Source organism: Maniola hyperantus, chromosome 26 (genome assembly GCF_902806685.2).
Source record: "Maniola hyperantus chromosome 26, iAphHyp1.2, whole genome shotgun sequence".
In the NCBI taxonomy this organism is placed as follows: Eukaryota; Metazoa; Arthropoda; class Insecta; order Lepidoptera; family Nymphalidae; genus Maniola; species Maniola hyperantus.
The window spans coordinates 1,549,371-1,567,108 of record NC_048561.1 but is presented as its reverse complement, the minus strand read 5'-3'; the positions used below and the strand labels follow the sequence as shown (position 1 = coordinate 1,567,108).

At 39.5% G+C, this 17,738-nt stretch overlaps 1 protein-coding gene across 1 annotated transcript in view; it reads right to left on the bottom strand.

Annotated features, from left to right (window-relative positions):
• LOC117994068 (E3 ubiquitin-protein ligase arkadia-C-like) overlaps positions 1–17,738 on the bottom strand; it is a 76,433-nt gene that overhangs the window by 23,187 nt on the left and 35,508 nt on the right. Inside the window, exons 13-19 of the mRNA XM_034981943.2 lie at positions 13,439–13,548; positions 10,337–10,393; positions 8,992–9,077; positions 8,013–8,154; positions 6,427–6,496; positions 4,892–5,045; positions 3,670–3,819 (exon numbers count right to left, since the gene is read on the bottom strand). Coding sequence (XP_034837834.1) covers positions 3,670–3,819; positions 4,892–5,045; positions 6,427–6,496; positions 8,013–8,154; positions 8,992–9,077; positions 10,337–10,393; positions 13,439–13,548 — 769 coding nt within the window. The remainder of the gene's footprint in view (positions 1–3,669; positions 3,820–4,891; positions 5,046–6,426; positions 6,497–8,012; positions 8,155–8,991; positions 9,078–10,336; positions 10,394–13,438; positions 13,549–17,738) is intronic.

Genomic DNA, 17,738 nt, shown 5'->3' with positions numbered 1-17,738 from the left:
AAAATTTCATTGAGTTTGATTGGTTAGTATTCAAATGCGAGTCAAACTAAGTTTGATTGGAGCAAAACTATGTTGGTTTGTTGACTAAAATAAAGACATACATAAGAAAGTATCTTTCAGAAGACTCTATGGAAAAGGATGGCATGATCTATAGTTGCAACAGAATAGGTACCATTGTAAAGTTACTAAGCGTTAACCCGAGTTGCTGTATGAGTTTGTAATAACAGTGTAGTAGATGCTAGTAGAAATTATGTGTATGCTGTGTATTATTTGTATGAGATGTGTGAGGATTTTTTGAATTTGCAATTCACAATAATTCTTATAAAAATGCATGTAATTTACAAGCATTTTAAAAATAATAATCAATCAGTTTTGGTCAGCTCAGGTAAGAGATGAATTAAGTTGTATTGTTGTAAAAATTTAGTGAAACACACAAATTTATACAACACAAAAAGCAGTTTAAAAAAATACTAATATAAAAATCACAACAATTATAGTCATGACATAAAAGTATAAAAGAACATATTATTAAAAAAAGAATTTACAATATTATTTTTTAATAATAATTCAAAATATTTTTATCGATTATTATTAAAATTTAAATTTTTGATTTATTTATAATATTACTTAAATTAAAAATCTTAAACGAATCCATTCGATTTCGCTGTAAACTAATTAATAAATTATTATTTATTTCACATACAGTGTGTATGAAGGAGATGAGAGGAGATGTTTGAGGAAATGTGAGACTTTGGGAGACTAATTTCATATTATTGTTGTAAAGAGGTACTTTCTGTGTATAAAGTAATAAATATACATAATATTATAGTAAAAAAATCCGAATTGATAAGTTAAAGTATGAAAATAAATTCGTAACAATACTCAAGCATCAATACGAGTGAAGTGAGCGAATTGTCTAGCTAGAGACACGTCTTGTAAAAAGCAAGAAGTATAGAACATAATGGCGAGCGCAGCGAGCGCGAAACTTTTGTTGATAGGTGTTGATGATTGATTGTGTGCTAAGTGTATTTAGTAGCAGGTAGTAGTGAGGTATTTAGGATTGAGTATCTAGAACTTAGGAGCTAGTAATCGACTCGTAGTAATAAAAAAAAAGACAATGAGCAAAATGTGGGATGAAACTTGTAATATAGTGTGTGTTTGCGCAACGACTGATTGTTTAGTGGAGCACAGTAAATGGAGAGTCTAATGAGGTGAGATTTCTGGTAATATGTGTGTGTGTATGTGTGTGTGTGGTGTGTGTGTTTGTGTGCGTGTGTGTGTTAGTGGTGTGGGGTCTAATGAGGTATTGGTGTTTACTTTTGAGTGAGACTTCTGGTTATGTATGTGTGTAAGTTTGTACGTCGACTGTGTAGTGGGGTCTAGTCGGGGGTACCTGGTAGCGCAGATGCGCGTGCGGCAGCGCGGGCAGCACGGCGGGCCACAGCTCGCCGCCGGCGACGCTCGCCACCTGCACCGCCACGCTACCACTCTTGTACCACGGGCCACAGCGATGTGGCATGTGCGTGTAGCACGCGTGTGTACGCTTGTACCACGGGCCACAGCTACGTGGCGCGTATGCGTATAGCACGCTTGTATACTTGGCGTGCGAATTGTAATTTTGTAACACGCAATATGACCACCAATTTATTTAAACATTTTATTACGAAATATTTTATTTGTTTATACTATGCAGCTTATAATTATTTAAATACTCTTATTTAAGCTATGAGATGTATCTGTTGTATTCAATTAATATTTCACAATTCGCAAGCCACGTATTTAATTTCATTTTTGGCACAATTTTTTAATTTATTAACAATGTGTTATTTATTAATAAATTAAGGATAAATTGTGCTTCGACAGGGTCAATGTTTGAAAATCATCGAAACGATTTTAGAATAAAAATAAATATATGACCTATTACTTAAAGTATAGTAATAGACAACCTTAATATATCTATACAGATACATTATCCAGAATAATTCCTTTATGTGCATGCTATGCCCAGATTGAAAAATACACAATTTTTTGAACTAAAGTCCAAAATTGATATAAATTCCATTGTACACAAAACTACAATTCATAAAAATTATTTATTCCTCCATTATTATTGTGTAATGTGTACAAAAGAATTACAGATAAATCCTTATCGAATTAAAAAAAATCATTTACATGGAACTTTTGATTACGACAAAAATCGATAATGAATGAAATTTTTTAATTTGATCAAAATTTATTTTTCACTTTGCTTACTCAATCTATTGACTTACAGAATAAATTCAAAATTTATAATATCCTTCACATGGTTTATAAAGACTTAAACATTTGACGAAATTGCTGTGACGAAAATGATAAAACTTTTTTAAAATTACCTATGTGAAAGATTTTACAATAATCCTTCCTTCTTCCCAATAATTGCTGTAAATGTAAGAAATCACTCGTATAAAAATGTATGTCCAAGATTTTTGAATGTAAGAATGTGTGTTCGCTATTAACTTGTTAAGTCACTTCCAATGCAAAAAATTCAATGAACTCTTATTAAAATTTAATTTTCTTCGATTTTGTACCTTATGTTTTAAAAATAAAAGAAGTAATTATGTATTGTTAAAATTAATAAAATAAATGTGTGTCTTTTGCGTCTCAGAGGCAATGTATGGATTTGATATAAAAAATTGATCCCTACCCTGTAAAAAATTGAAAATAATAAAAATCATTATTTTATATGATCATTTTTTTATTCTTTGAGCGCAGTTAAATTGAAAGACTAATGTAAAACAGAGGGGCCTTTAAGATTTAGGGCCCCTGAACGTTTGGGCTCCTCCGAATATTAGAGAATTTTTAATGCATTTCTATGCGACGATGATTCTTCTTAAGAATGTATCTAAGTAGAATATCTAGAGAATGTAAATGGCTAGTGAATGTTCGGAATGACTTTTGAGTATGTGATTCGATCGGTTTTATCGATTATATCGATTTTTCAAGTAGATGATTTAGGATGACCACATTTATAAAGTTGATTTTATTGTAAACCTATCAGAAACATTTTCATTTCAATTAATATGTTAGATTACTCAAAAGAAAGTCTCCAGCCTTCAAACTGGTAACTTTCTTTCTGGTTTCATAATCGAGGCCCCCTCAGATCGGGGGCCTTTTTAGGGTTCCGTACCTCAAAAGGAAAAACGGAACCCTTATAGGATCACTTTATTGTGTCTGTCTGTCTGTCTATCAAGAAACCTACAGGGTACTTCCCGTTGACCTAGAATCATGAAATTTGGCAGGTAGGTAGGTCTTATAGCTGACATTCGGGGAAAAATCTGAAAACCGTGAATTTGTAGTTACATTACACAAAAAAAAAATTGTGCTCATGAACTAATAATTAATATTTTCAATTTTCGAAGTAAGATAACTATATCAAGTGGGGTATCATATGAAAGGGCTTCACCTGTGCATTCTAAAACAGGTTTTTATTTATTATTATGCAGCATAGTTTTTGAATTATCGTGCAAAATGTCGAAAAAATACGACTGTCGTTATGAACCCACGTTGCGCGAGCCTGACTCGCACTTGGCCGGGTTTTTTTTTCATAATAAATGAAAAATATTGGAGAATTTCAATGTAACTGCGCTCAACGAGTTCGATCCCCGCACAGCGATCACGCGGCAGGCATACCTGAGTCCTGGTAGGGTGGTCGCGATGAGGGTGCGCGTGGGGGTGCGCGTGCGGGTGTGGGTGCGCGTGCGGGTGTGGGTGCGCCGCGTGTGGGTGCGGCCAACCCATACCACCGCCTAGCGCGTTGAGCCGCGCGCCTCGTAGTGACATCTGTAAATTATAATAATAAATTAAACAAATATTTAAAAAACCGTACTACAGTCGTACTCTTGCACGACATATCTATGCATAAAAATAAATAAAAATCTGTTTTAGAATGTACAGATAAAGCCGTTTCATATGATACCACACTTGGTATAGTTATCTTACTTTGAAAATTGAAAATACTAATTATTTGTTCATGGACACGTTTTAATATATTTTTGTGATGTAACCACAAATTCATGGTTTTCGGATTTATTCCTTTACTTGTGCTACAAGACCTACCTACCTGCCAAATTTCATGATTCTAGGTCAGCGGGAAGTACCCTACAGGTTTTCTTGACAGACACGACAGATAACAAAGTGATCCTAGAATGGTTTATTTTCCCTTTTGAGGTACGGAACCCTAGTACAACAAACCCGTCCCGTAGACGTTCATGTACCAGGAGAGCATAATATCGAGCAGTATAGGTCCCGCAAATTGCTAATGCGCGTGGCCGCCACATTGGTGACGTCAGCACTAGACTAAAGTTTCGAGCTGATGGTATATTTTTACTTAAATATACGTCAAATGACGTCAATAATTTTATTTCGGCTGACGTCAAAATGGCGTCATTTCGTTAATGACACATGGGTTCATGGTTGGACCAGCGAGTTACGGATACAGCTATCCTTACCTATCTATATAGAACCCAGGCATCGCCGGGGGAGCTAACATGTCGTCTAGCAGCCCAGCTACGTGTGGAAATATGCCATCTCATCACGTTCCGGCACATAGAGTCATCAAGGTCTGCAGCCACCTCTGTACGTGATCTCTGGTGCTAACCGACCACAGAACGGTAGAGGGGAAATCGATATAAAATCGATAGAGTTAGTTTTAAGGTAGCATTAATCTAGCATAAGTAGTATTTGTAATTTAGATAAGATATAGTTAAGTAAAGGCCTTCGTGTCCCAACGTCGACACGAATGTCCTAATTAAATCATTTTCGTAACCAAAAAGGACTTCTGCCTTCAACCCCCGCTCCAGGTAGCCGCCCTTACGTAACTAGCGCAATAGCAATTAGCGGGACTTATAGTTACCTGGTTGATGTCGAGCAGCAGCGGCGTGTGGTGCGCGTGCGGCAGGTGCGCCGGGTGCGCGGGGTGCGGGTGCGGCGGGTGCGGCGGGTGCTGCTCCAGCAGCCGCTCGTGCCACACGCCCGCGCCGTTCCCGCTCATGTACCGCACGCGCCGGCTGAAATATTCCAAGACAACATCATTACGGTTGATAAATTTAAATTTATAACTGTCAAACTTTAGTTTTTAATTTTTTTTTAGTATATTAGGTATAGTATTAGGTGAGGTATAATATTAGGTTAGTTTTTAGGAAACTTGTAACTGCCTTTCTGCAACACAGGTTTTTTCCTAGTGTAGAGGGTAGGAAACTCGTTCTCTTACCTATAATTTTAGTATAATATTAGATATAATATATTAAGTCCTTAGTTTTTAAAAACTTGTAACTGCCTTCTGCAATACAGGGTTTTCCTAGTGCAGAGGGCAGAAAACTTGTTTCTTGTGTCTAAATTCTAAATTCTAAATTCAAAATAAATTATTCTTATTCTTAAATAAAAAAAAATAAAAAAAAAACTGTGTCTGTCCTTTTCATATTACATTAGTAAGAAGAGCATGCGAATACTCTTAAAATTAGGTTGTGCTCAGAATCAGTACCATTAGTCATATTTACCATGGCTAATTAAAATTCTGTAAAAAAAAAACATGGCAGGTGTCAGTTAGTTATTGGTTTTTTTTAAATAAAAAACCGGCAAAGTGCGAGTCAGGCTCGCGCATTGAGGGTTCCGTACTACAATCGTATTTTTTCGACGTTTTGCACGATAATTAAAAAACTATGATGCATAAAAATAAATAAAAATCTGTTTTAGAATGCACATGTGAAGACCTTTCATATGATACCCCACTTGATATAGTTACTTACTTCGAAAATTGAAAATACTAATTATTAGTTCATGACCACAATTTAATTTTTTTGTGTGATCTAACCCTAAATTCACGATTTTCAGATTTTTCCCCAAATGTCAGCTATAAGATCTACCTACCTGCCAAATTTCATGATTCTAGATCAACGGGAAGTACCCTGTAGGTTTCTTGACAGACAGACAGACAGACAGACAACAAAGTGATCCTATAAGGGTTCCGTTTTTCCTTTTGAGGTACGGAACCCTAAAAAGGGTGGTAACTAGCCACGGCCGAACCCTCTCACCAAACCAGACCAGACCAGAAATTTAGAAATTATAAAATTCCAAATCCCGCCAAGAATCGGGACCTCCCACTTATAAGACCACAGCGCTTACCACTGCGCCAGGAAGGTCGTCAAATATTATTTTCTAATACTGGGTGTATAGTTCTTGGATTTCACGAAGACGAGTGGCTCATCCTTGTGTTTAAGTCGTATCCGTATAAGTAAGGTACAGTAAATGTGTGCGTTTGCGAGCGCTTGCTCGCCACTGATTGGTCTGACATGCACGCACACTTACGCAATGTCCGTGTAAACGACATGACCACAAGTAAAGTTCACTCGCCTTCGTGAATTGCAAAAACTGTTAGAAGTAGTAACTCACGGTGGTTGGTAATGGTGTCTGGGCGTCCGCCTCTCGACCGGGGGCGCAGTCACCGACACATTGCTCTCCCCTGGAATATATATACAGACAGACATAAGATTAAAGTTATCTAAGTATATAAAAGGAAAAGTATCCGACTGACTGACTGATCTATCAACGCCCAGCTCAAACTACTGAACGAATCGGGCTGAAATTTGGCATGCAGATAGCTATTATGATGTAGACATCAGCTAAGAAAGGGTTTTTGAAAATTCAACCCCTAAGGGGGTAAAATATGTGTTTGAAATTTGTATAGCAGTCTTAGGGTGGGATCTATAGAGCGCACTGTGACTTTGGACAGCTATATCTCTCACATAAGTCTGTCTCGTTATAACTCAATTTTAAATCTGAGCAAAGTCAAAGTGCGCTCTAAAATTAGATAATGTATCTAATTTCTTTCCTTTTGAGTTTACAATTATTTATTTAATGAAGTAAATTTTCTATTTTTCTTATAATATAAATAATATACTAGGCTTTCATGAACTCAAAGAGAAATATTTTCTCAAAGAAAAGTATTGTTCATGCAGGCTATTTCCTCTTATTCTACCATTTATGAGGCTTTAAGCACCAGGCTACCATGAATTCAATGAGTTTATAGGAATATGGTGCCGCGGGTGTGAGCTCGACCATTTCAAAAGGATCTTCTGAAGTGGTGTGCCTTCCCAATCGTTGACTACCCTGTGAACAGTCGTGGTGGTAGTTTAATATCAACTCCTTCACTCTAAATTACCAGGATATCATGGACTCAAGAAGTTTGTAACATATGTGACGCCTGGTGAAGATACTCTGATGAAGATTGCACTGACCGGAGTTGTAATGGTGATTAAAATAACTTAATGACCAGGATATCATGGATTCAGGACAGGTTCAGATATATGTGTCAGTGGGACTAAACAACTGGTGAAGTACCTCCAATAGTACTAATTCTGTTGGCAACTAAATTTTAGAGTGTTCACATCTTTTTGTTACCAGTTTAAAAAAGGACCGAAAAATCACTACCCATATTATAAAATTGCAAGAGTGAGTTTGTTGGTTTATTGGTTTGTCCTTCAATCACGCTTCAACGGAGCAACGTTCGGCGTGGTTTCTTGCATGTATATAGTTAAAGACCTGGTGAGTGACATATGCTACTTTTTATCCCGGAAAAAAAAAATTGATTCTAAACCCACAGAGACCAAGTGGCGGACATCAGCTAGTTTAAATTAATTTTAAACTGTCAAACTGTTTGTCGTGACTTTAGGACTTTAGGTCATGGGCATTTGAAATTCAATTTCCGTCCTTTTTTAGCAATATTAAAAAGAAAAAGATGCAGATATCTAAACGAGATGGACAAAATTTGCCCCAGGCTGAACTATACCTATCACAAACTTAATGCCACGACTGCAAACAACATTCGACTTTTTTTCTTAAAATATATTTTTTTTAATATTAAACGACACATATATTATCATCTCTGTACATTCTGGGGCAGGGATTCATACAATTATTGTTCATCTCCAAGTTTGGTGAAAATCATCAGAATCAACGCCATTGTCAATTGGACTGACCTGACGACAGATGCCTTGAGATCCGTCTCCGTTTCCTGGTGGGACTGTCACCAGGTTTGCTGGACAGCTCCCCATCAGACGAGCCTGCCCCGGTCACTACGGACTCCACTATGGGTGCTGCACCTTCCAGTGGGTTTGTGTCCTAAAACATAGATAATTATTTTTACTTTTACATATTGTCCTAAAAACCAAGCCAAGTGCGAGTCAGTATAAGGCTGTTTTTTGTTCAAAACCACAGACGACCAGCCGAACACCCCCACTCGCCAAACTTAGGCAGTTGCTTAGCATAAAAGTCGACCCACGCCCGTTCGGTACCCTCATTCCGCACATTGACTTCATTACGTGACTATTGAGTCTACCAATCGCAACAAAGCATTCTCCCCTGTCCCCCGCCAATGACATGCTGACATGTGTCTCGTGGAGAGTGGTGTGTGCTTGTGCGGGCTGGCGGAAGAGGACCTCCAGTGCGCCCTGCTGGACGGGATCGAACGTGAGGAAGAGGGTCCGGTTTACTACCAGGACCTCGTTGCCTCGGCGGAAAACTTCGGCAAGCTGCTGGGAGTTCGCGCACCACTGGCACAAGAGGCGGAACAGCTCGGACCGTGATCGTGGACCAGTGGGTGTTTGAGGAAGGATCCGGACCGCGGGGCACGCGGGGATCTGCGTTTTCGTGTACGTCTGCCCCAGAATGGGGAGAAAGACTAAAAGGGACAAGGAAAGGACAGAAAGAATTTGTAGGGAGTCATGAAGGCGCCCCGGGAAAAAGCCACCGAGCAAGTACCGAACCGGGCGCCCTCCCGCGTTTCGGCCCATATAACCGCAAGGTTGGTGGGGCCATGGGTGGTGATGGGTTGTCCCCCGCCAACATTTTACGATTTTATTTTCATCCAAAACCTTGCAATATGCGTACTCTTGAGGTTGAACTCTGTGTTGGTCCCTGACGCCCACGTGCTTCTGTATACCATATTCCATGAATTACCATATGATGATGGTGATGTGGCACGTGGTGAAGATGCGGCGACTCGGCTGAAGGGCCCGCCCCCGCACCGGGACTGACGCGTAGTTCTGGAAAAGACATAGTACTCCATTAACATTTATAAAATGTATTGTAAACAATTTGTAAAATGTCATACTACATAATTATGTACTACTTTAAGCGATGGTTGGTAGTAGGGCCACACGAGTGGATATTATAGACCAGAGGGGAAGCTTCACACTAGCTCACGCACACCACGACGTGCCACAGACGCTCCGTTTGCGCCCAGTTCGACGGCAAACGGCGGCACGGAGCGTCCGTGACGCGTCGTGGTGTGCGTGAGCTGCGCTATGAGTGAGTGAACCTACAGCCAGCCGCTAGTATGAAGCTTCCCCTCTGGTCTATATATCTACTCGTGTGGTAGGACCCCTGTACTTCTAATTACTACCCCGGCGTGGGGCTTGTTACGTACTCTCTCGGGGCGCAGCGCGAGTGTACTCAACTGGGATGCGAGTGTGTAGTGGCTACTGAGTGTAGTCTGCATGGAATGCCTAACATGTTCTATACTAGCTTATGCTCGCGACTTCGTCCGCGTGGACTACACAAATTTCAAACTCCTATTTCACGAATATTCCAATTTTCGAAAATTCATTCTTAGCGGATGCCTACGTCATAATCTGCATGTCAAATTTCAGCCCCATCCGTCCGTAGTTTGAGCTGTACGTTGATATATCAGTCAGTCAGTCACCTTGTTCTTTTATATATTTAGATTTCAACTACCCAACCGTTCAACCGATTTCGATGAAATTTGGTACAGAGTCAGCTTACATCCCGGGGACGGACATAGGCTACTTTTTATCACGGAAAATTAAAGAATTTCCACGGGATTTAAAAAATCTAAATCCACCCGGACGAATTCTCGACAAAAAACCGGCTAGTCAGACTCGCGCACCGAGGGTTCCGTTCTATAGTAATATTTTTTCGACGTTTTGCACGATAAATCAAAAACTATTATAATAAAAATAAATAAAAATCTGTTTTAGAATATACTGGTAAAGCCCTTTCATTTGATACCCCACTTGGCATAGTTATCTTCGAAAATTGAAAATACTAATTATTAGTTCATGGCCACAATTTAATTTTTTTGTGTGATGTAACCACAAATTCACGGTTTTCAGATTTTTCCCCGAATGTCAGCTATAAGACCTACCTACCTGCCAAATTTCATGATTCTAGGTCAACAGAAAGTACCCTGTAGGTTTCTTGACAGACAGACAGACAACAAAGTGATCCTATAAGGGTTCCGTTTTTCCTTTTGAGGTACGGAACCCTAAAAAAGTCAAAATACCTGTTCTCCGTCGTTCTGAGGGGCCGGTAGTGCGCCGCGACCCGCCTGCTCCCCCGCCTGTTCATACAAACGTAAAATGTTATATCAAAAACTAGCTTATGCTCTATATTTTATAATTTTTATAGTGTTTTACCTACACTTCACTGAGTACTGAGTTCTGGGTTCACACAGTACTGAGTAAACATACATATCAAAAATTTCGTCACTGGCAACGCGGGTTCGATTCCTGCCGGTTCGCAATTTTTGATCTATATTTAAAATTATTAAGCTTATGCTCGCCACTTCGTCCGCGTGGACTACACAAATTTCAAAACCTATTTCAAAGTCAAAGTCAAATGATTTATTCAAAATACGTAATAAATTACTCTTTACTTTAGAATAGAATAGAATAATTCTTTATTTGCATAATGTGGTACATAAGATGTTAAATCTAAGAAACAGTCCAGCACATTAGCCATGGCGGCGTACAAATATAGTTAACAGTTGAGATTATTGAGTGTGACTAAATATTTTTTTATAAAAAAATTTTACAAAAAAAATAAAAACCGACTTCGTTACACAAACACTAAAAATTGAAAAATAATTTAATTTATTACCGAATATATTATGTATACAAGAGTTAATATAGTTCCATAATAATACTTTTTGGTGCCGGTGCCAATTAGCTTTAGCTGCGCGAATCGTCTAGACTTCATATTTTTATGGGACTCCACAATGGCACCTCATTGGCACCGACCCCAAAAAATATTATTATGGAACTATATTAACTCTTGTATACATAATATATTCGGTAATAAATTAAATTATTTTTCAATTTTTAGTGTTTGTGTAACGAAGTCGGTTTTTATTTTTTTTGTAAAAATTTTTTATTTCACAATTTTTAGTGGCCCCATGGAATTATGCTATGCCTGGTTAAAAATCTATTGTTTACTAAGCTATTACACTGATCGCGAGCAATTTACTCTTATCCGTTGAGGAGTTCCAGTATCTATCTTCGAAGATGTTCATCAGATCTTCACCAAATTGAAATGGGACCAGCTTTGAAGTATACCCTTTCAAACAAAAAAAGAATTTTCAAAATCGGTCCAGGCGTTTTCGAGTAATCGGGGAACATATATAAAAAAAAAAAAAAAAAAAAAAAAAAAAAAAAAAAAAAAAAAAAAAAAAAAAAAAAAAAAAAAAAAAAAAAAAAGATTCCGACGAATTGAGAACCTCCTCCTTTTTTTGAAGTCGGTTAAAAATACAGGCAAATCATAAAATTAAACTTAGTAAGTACGAGTACTAAATGAAATGTCAAAACCAAGCGAATATAGGCACTGTAATAAGCTTTTTAAATAATGTCCAACAATAGAATGACAAAAACGCTTTTTATCATGTTGGAAAAATTCTTTTGATAGTGAGATATTGGATTTGTAAGATACAGTGGTGATAATTATTACTCAAACTTTTATTTTTATAAAGCTACGAGGATTCCAAACGCGCCCAGGTCTGAGAAGAGCCCACAACAAACTCAGCCGGGTATTCTTTTTATTGTCACCACTTTACAAAATTATTGAAACTTATTAGAACAATCACAAAGCCATTAAGCAACTCATTCCCAAGCTTGCTTATCATTTAAATAATCCTTTACATTGTAATAGGATTTTTCAATTAGTTTACGTTTTATTTCACATTGAATTTTCAAAACCCCTTTCTTAACGGATGCCTACGTCATAATAGCTATCTGCATGCGCAATTTCAGCCCGATCCGTTAAGTAGTTTGAGCTGTGCGTTGAATAGATCAGTCAGATTTTCCTTTTATAAATTTAGATTTTGTGGTTATGGTCTGTTAATTAGCCGCTATGCTGGATTTGGCTTAACTAAACCCCTAGTAATACTTCCGCATGGCGGCTTACATTACTATGTATTTTTAACCGACTTCCAAAAAGGAGGTGGTTCTCAATTCAGCCCGTTTTTTTAATGTATGTGTACATTACATTTGTACATCAATTTTTTCGAGGTTTCTGGATCGATTTGGATTTTTTTGGATTTGAACAGAAGAAGTTGCCGTGGTAGTGGTCCCATTAAAATTTCTGGATCCAACTCCTCAATGCTGATGCTGCAGGGTTGCTGCCCGCCTAAGTTATCTTATTGATTTCTATACCACCACGTAAAACACAAACTTCTTGCCCAGATGAAAAATTCGCGGGATTTTTACTGCGTTTTATTTGTGTGTTATTAGTGCTGTCAAACGTCCGGCTAGAGAGAGACAGCAATAGCCACAAATCAAAATAAGAAGAAGATGAAGAGAGACAGCTAATGAACTGTCGCATTGTTACTGATGTCGCGTTGCTGTCGCTACTGCAACGTTTTACGTAATCACCCCGCCGCGCCGGTGTAGTCAGTATAATAATTATGTATGCTGTTATAAGACCGGCTTTTGATCAAAATCAAAGGATTGCAACCTCTGTACGTTACGTAGAAGGATACTGCGAGATATTCTGTGGTACACTCTACAGGCACCAGCACTTTCGCTAATATGATTCGAAAATACAAAGCCTTTGAAAGTTGATTCGGTTCTGAAGCAAGGGATATTAACCTTATTAGGTTCCTTGCTTCCATAATTTAATTTTTTAGGGTTCTGTACCTCAAAAGGAATAAAGGAACCCTTATAGGATCACTTTGTTGTCTGTCTGTAAAGAAAACCTATAGGGTACTTCCCGTTGACCTAGAATCATGAAATTTTGTAGGCAACATGTAAAGGAATAAATCCGAAAACGGATATTCGAGGGTCGGGGGTCGTCCTCCTAAGGGCGCCTCCTGTGAGGCTCGGACCACGGCTTAGGATGACGTTTGGATGGGAGGAGTTGCTGGACTACTGGTTAGTCCGTACGCCCCCGAGGCCGTGGCGTGAGTCCACGTCCGGGTGACGTTAAAAATCGGGGACGTCGTCTTCGCCGGCGAAGACGCTGTGATAAGGTTGAATTGTGCAGCCCTACGAGATAAGGAGCATTGTCGGTCATGATTTGATCATCGGGGTCGTTAAGGACGTGCTTAGGGCGTCTTTTATCGGGGGGGGGCATGCTTTCCCCCCGACCTGTCATGTAATATAGGTATACTGACCGACACTCATCCTCCTCTGCTCGTGGTGGTGGGGATGACGCTTGGTAGGCACCGGGGGAGGAGAGTTGGCCACGCATGCCTCCTTCGGACTGCCTCCGCTGCTGCCATCGCTGGAACAAAAAATAACATATTTCAATATTATTTAACACTAGCTTATGCTCGCGACTTCGTCCGCGTGGACTACACGAATTTTAAACCCCTATTTTACCCCTTTAAAAACGTTTGATTCAGTTATGGTACAGTTCAAATAACCATATGAGTTTAATATGAGGTAGATATTGCGAAATCACAGACAGACACTTCAATTTTATTTATTAGTATAGATAAATATCTTTATAAGCTAGATAATGGTACTTGCAACATGTAACATTTGCTTTAAAACGGGGCGATTGTCCCCCCGTGAAGCTAGGTAACGATGAATTGCCAACAACGACTTGCGTCAGGTATCTTGGATTTCATTTGGACCGACGTCTAACGTGGAAGTATCACATAGATCACAAAAGAAATGAACTTAACACTCGATTCAGAAATCTGCTTTGGTTGCTTGGTCGGCAATCCACGCTATCCCTTAACAACAAAGTACTTGTTTACTGCACTATATTGAAACCCATTTGGCTGTATGGCATACAGTTGTGGGGCACAAGCTGTAAGACCAACATCATGCGGATTCAAAGGGTTCAAAACAACATACTAAGGACAATAACTAGTGCGCCCTGGTTTACACGCAACGATGAATTGCACCAGTACCTGGATATGCCAACTGTTTCCGAGGAAATAAACAAGTACTCCAAAAAACACAAAGTTCGCCTTGCCAAGCATCCAAACCCACTCGCCAACTCACTTCTAGCTGCCCCTAGAGTAAAAAGGCTAAAACGAGCTGATGTGCTCGATATCTGATGGACGTGGGAGCAGTGGCCAATGGTTCCCTCGCTTCTCAATACCAAATTCAGCACAAACAAATCTGCTTATAGTCCCCCGACTGATTGCAGATAAAAACCAGGAAAAAAAAAAAAAGATAATGGTACTGATTCTGAGCACAACATAATTTTAGAGTATTCGCATCCTCTTCTTACTAATGTAATATGAAAAGGACAGACGCAGTTTGACAGTTTTAAATTTAATTTTTAGATGTTAAAACCCGTGACTTTAGCTGCCAGTCGCGAGCGTATTGTTTTTTGTAGCGTGCACTAAAATTGAGAGTCTTTAAATGTAAAGTTCATGTCCCGTCCCGTTTTAGCAATATTAGAAAGAAAAAGATGCAGACACTCTAAATTTAGTTTAGAGAAAGACAACAGAATCGGTGCCATTATAGGGCCAGGCAGTAGGCACACACTGTACAATATTTAACTATGTAGCAAAGACAATATTATTACAAGGTTTATCTTGAGTAGGTAGGTATATACCTATTTGTTCTCGCACAAAGAAAAGAGCCGATGAGTGAGTAGACAAAGAAGCGGAGGCGGCGCGTGACGTCACACGCGTTGCGTCACGCACAAGGCCTCCGAGCCGACTCCGGTTTTTGCGATGCTTCATCAACCAAACTAACTACCTACATACAGGGTATACATACAGGACTGACTGACTGATCTATCAACGCACAACTCAAACTACTGGACGGAACGGGCTGAAATTTGCAGGCAGAAAATAATGTACATCGACCTTAGAGATAGCGATTTTGTAGAGCATTGTCTCTGTCGTTGAGACCGACAAAACGTCACATAGTTATGAGTGACAGAGACAACACTCTGCAAAGCCGATATATCATTCTAAAGGCGTACTGTACCTAGCGTCAAATCAGTGGCGTGCACAGGGTTTGAAGCCAGGGTAGGCATTATTAATGTAGGAAACTGTTTACATGGCAGGTCATAATGAAAAATATGCATTGAGCTATTTATTACAACTGGGGTAAGCAGTGCATTTATGCCTCTATGACTTGCACGCCGCTGCGTCAAATGTATAGTCGGCAACAGGTTGAGATGGCAATCGGAGAGGGAACGACCCGCACACCCAGCCCTAACCCAGTGCAGGCGAGCGCGGGTGACGTGAACGCGCGGGTGTGCGAGGCGTTCCCCGATTCGTACCCCGATTGCCATCTCGCCCTGTCGCATATTATACTAACATATTTTGACACCTGCCAGCGCCGTCGAAGCCTCGATGTTCTGTTAAAAGTTCCCGAACTGTCGTGAACTGTGCTGAGGATTAAATACACCTACCCTACCCAGCTGAGATCTGTTTTGTACAATGCGCAGCCTTACGCCTCGTGTTCACATAGAACTATTTGTATTGCACTGTACACGGTGGCTGGGAGAGCTGAGAGAGAGCGCAGTCAAGTCTCGAACCCGTTCGGCAGCCAACGCTGCGGCCCATGTCGAAACTGAACCGACCGGGAGGTGAAAGCATCCGACTACTACAATCCGATATTGCGAATTTTTAGAGTTCCGTAGCAAAACAAGGAACCCTTATGGACTAAGAGCCCGTGAGGGCCAGGCAGCCGGCAGGGTGTCTGGCAGGGGGTTGCCGCGATACTAAGTGTAGTGGCTGTAAAAAAGTTAGACTTTATCCATACTAATATTATAAACTAGCCGATGCCTGCGACTTCGTTCGCATGGAATTAGGTTTTATAAAAATCCCGTGGGAACTGTTTGATTTTCCGGGATAAAAAGCCTATGTCACTCTCCATGTCTTTATCTATACCCATGCAAAAATCACGTCAATCCGTTGCACCGTTGCGACGTGATTGAAGGACACACCAAAAAACCAACAAACAAACACACTTTCGTATTTATAATAGGGGTACTGATGTCTGTCTGCTAGCCTTTCACGGCCGATCCGTTCAACCGATTATGACGAAACTTGGTACAGGAACAGCTTGCATCCCGGGGAAGGACATAGACTACTTTTTAAACCGAAAAATCAAAGAATTCCCATGGGATTTTTAAAAACCTAAATCCACGGAAACGAAGTCGCGGGTTTCATCTAGTAGTTTATACTTTAACGAAAGATTTTATACGTCTTTGTTACCTGTTATCTGCCAAAGCCACTATGCTCCAAACTACCTAGTCGCTGATCGTTCCTGTATTAGAGACAATGCGCACAGAAACTTTCAGCTTTTATAAAATAACGAAGATCTGGCCCTCACAGGCTCCAAGTCATTTTGGACAGGTTTTTACTCAACAGTTCCTGTACTAGATATTAATGTCGATGGCAATGCTTGTCTAAGAAACCTTACATTAGCAACATAGTGTTCAATAGATGTTCAAGTAAAAATATCATTTTTTAGAGTTCCTTACCTCAAAGGAAAAAGGAACCCTTATAAGATCACTTCGTTGTCTGTCCGTCTGTCGTGTCTGTCAAGAACAACCTATATGGTGCTTCCCAGTGACTCATGAAACTAGCAGGTAGGTAGGTCTTATAGCACAAGTAAAGGAATAAATCTAAAAATCCTGAATTTGTGGTTACATCACACAAAAAAAAATTAAAATGTGTCATGAACGAGTAATTATAGCATTTTCAATGTATACCAAGTGGGGTATCATATGAAAGGTCTTTACCTGTACATTCTAAAACAGGTTTTTATTTATTTTTATGCATTTAATAGTTTTTGATTTATCGTGAAAACTGTGCAAAAAAATACTCGAGTACGGAACCCTCGGTACGCGAGTCTGACTCGCACTTGGCCGGTTTTTTATTTGTAGGTAGGTTAAGTTTAGGTTGCATATTGAAACAGTTTCTCTTTTACTTGTTCAGTTATGCTTTCACCGCGCTTACATCGCCGCCCGGGTCACGGAACTGGTCCGAGGTTCGATTCTCGGGAACGGTTTTTTTTTTAATCATAAAGTACTGACAACAGTACAGTACACGGCCGAAAGTAATGTACATCGGCCTTTAGAATGACATTTCGGCTTTGTAGAGCGTTGTCTCTGTCACTCATACCTATGTGACGTTTTGTCGGTCTCAACCACAGAGACAATGCTCTACAAATCCGCTATCTCCTTCTAAAGGTCGATGTACATTACCTTCTGCCGCGTACTGTACTAACATTTCTCGGCAGTCCCCCCACTGACTGTTTTTACTTTTTAGGGTTCCGTACCTCAAAAGGAAAAACGGAACCCTTATAGGATCACTTTGTTGTCTGTCTGTCTGTCTGTCAAGAACGGGTACTTCCCGTTGACCTAGAATCATGAAATTTGGCAGGTAGGTGGGTCTTATAGCTGGCTTTAGGGGAAAAATCTGAAAACCGTGAATTTAGGGTTGGATCACACAAAAAAAACTAAATTGTGGTCATGAACTAATAATTAGT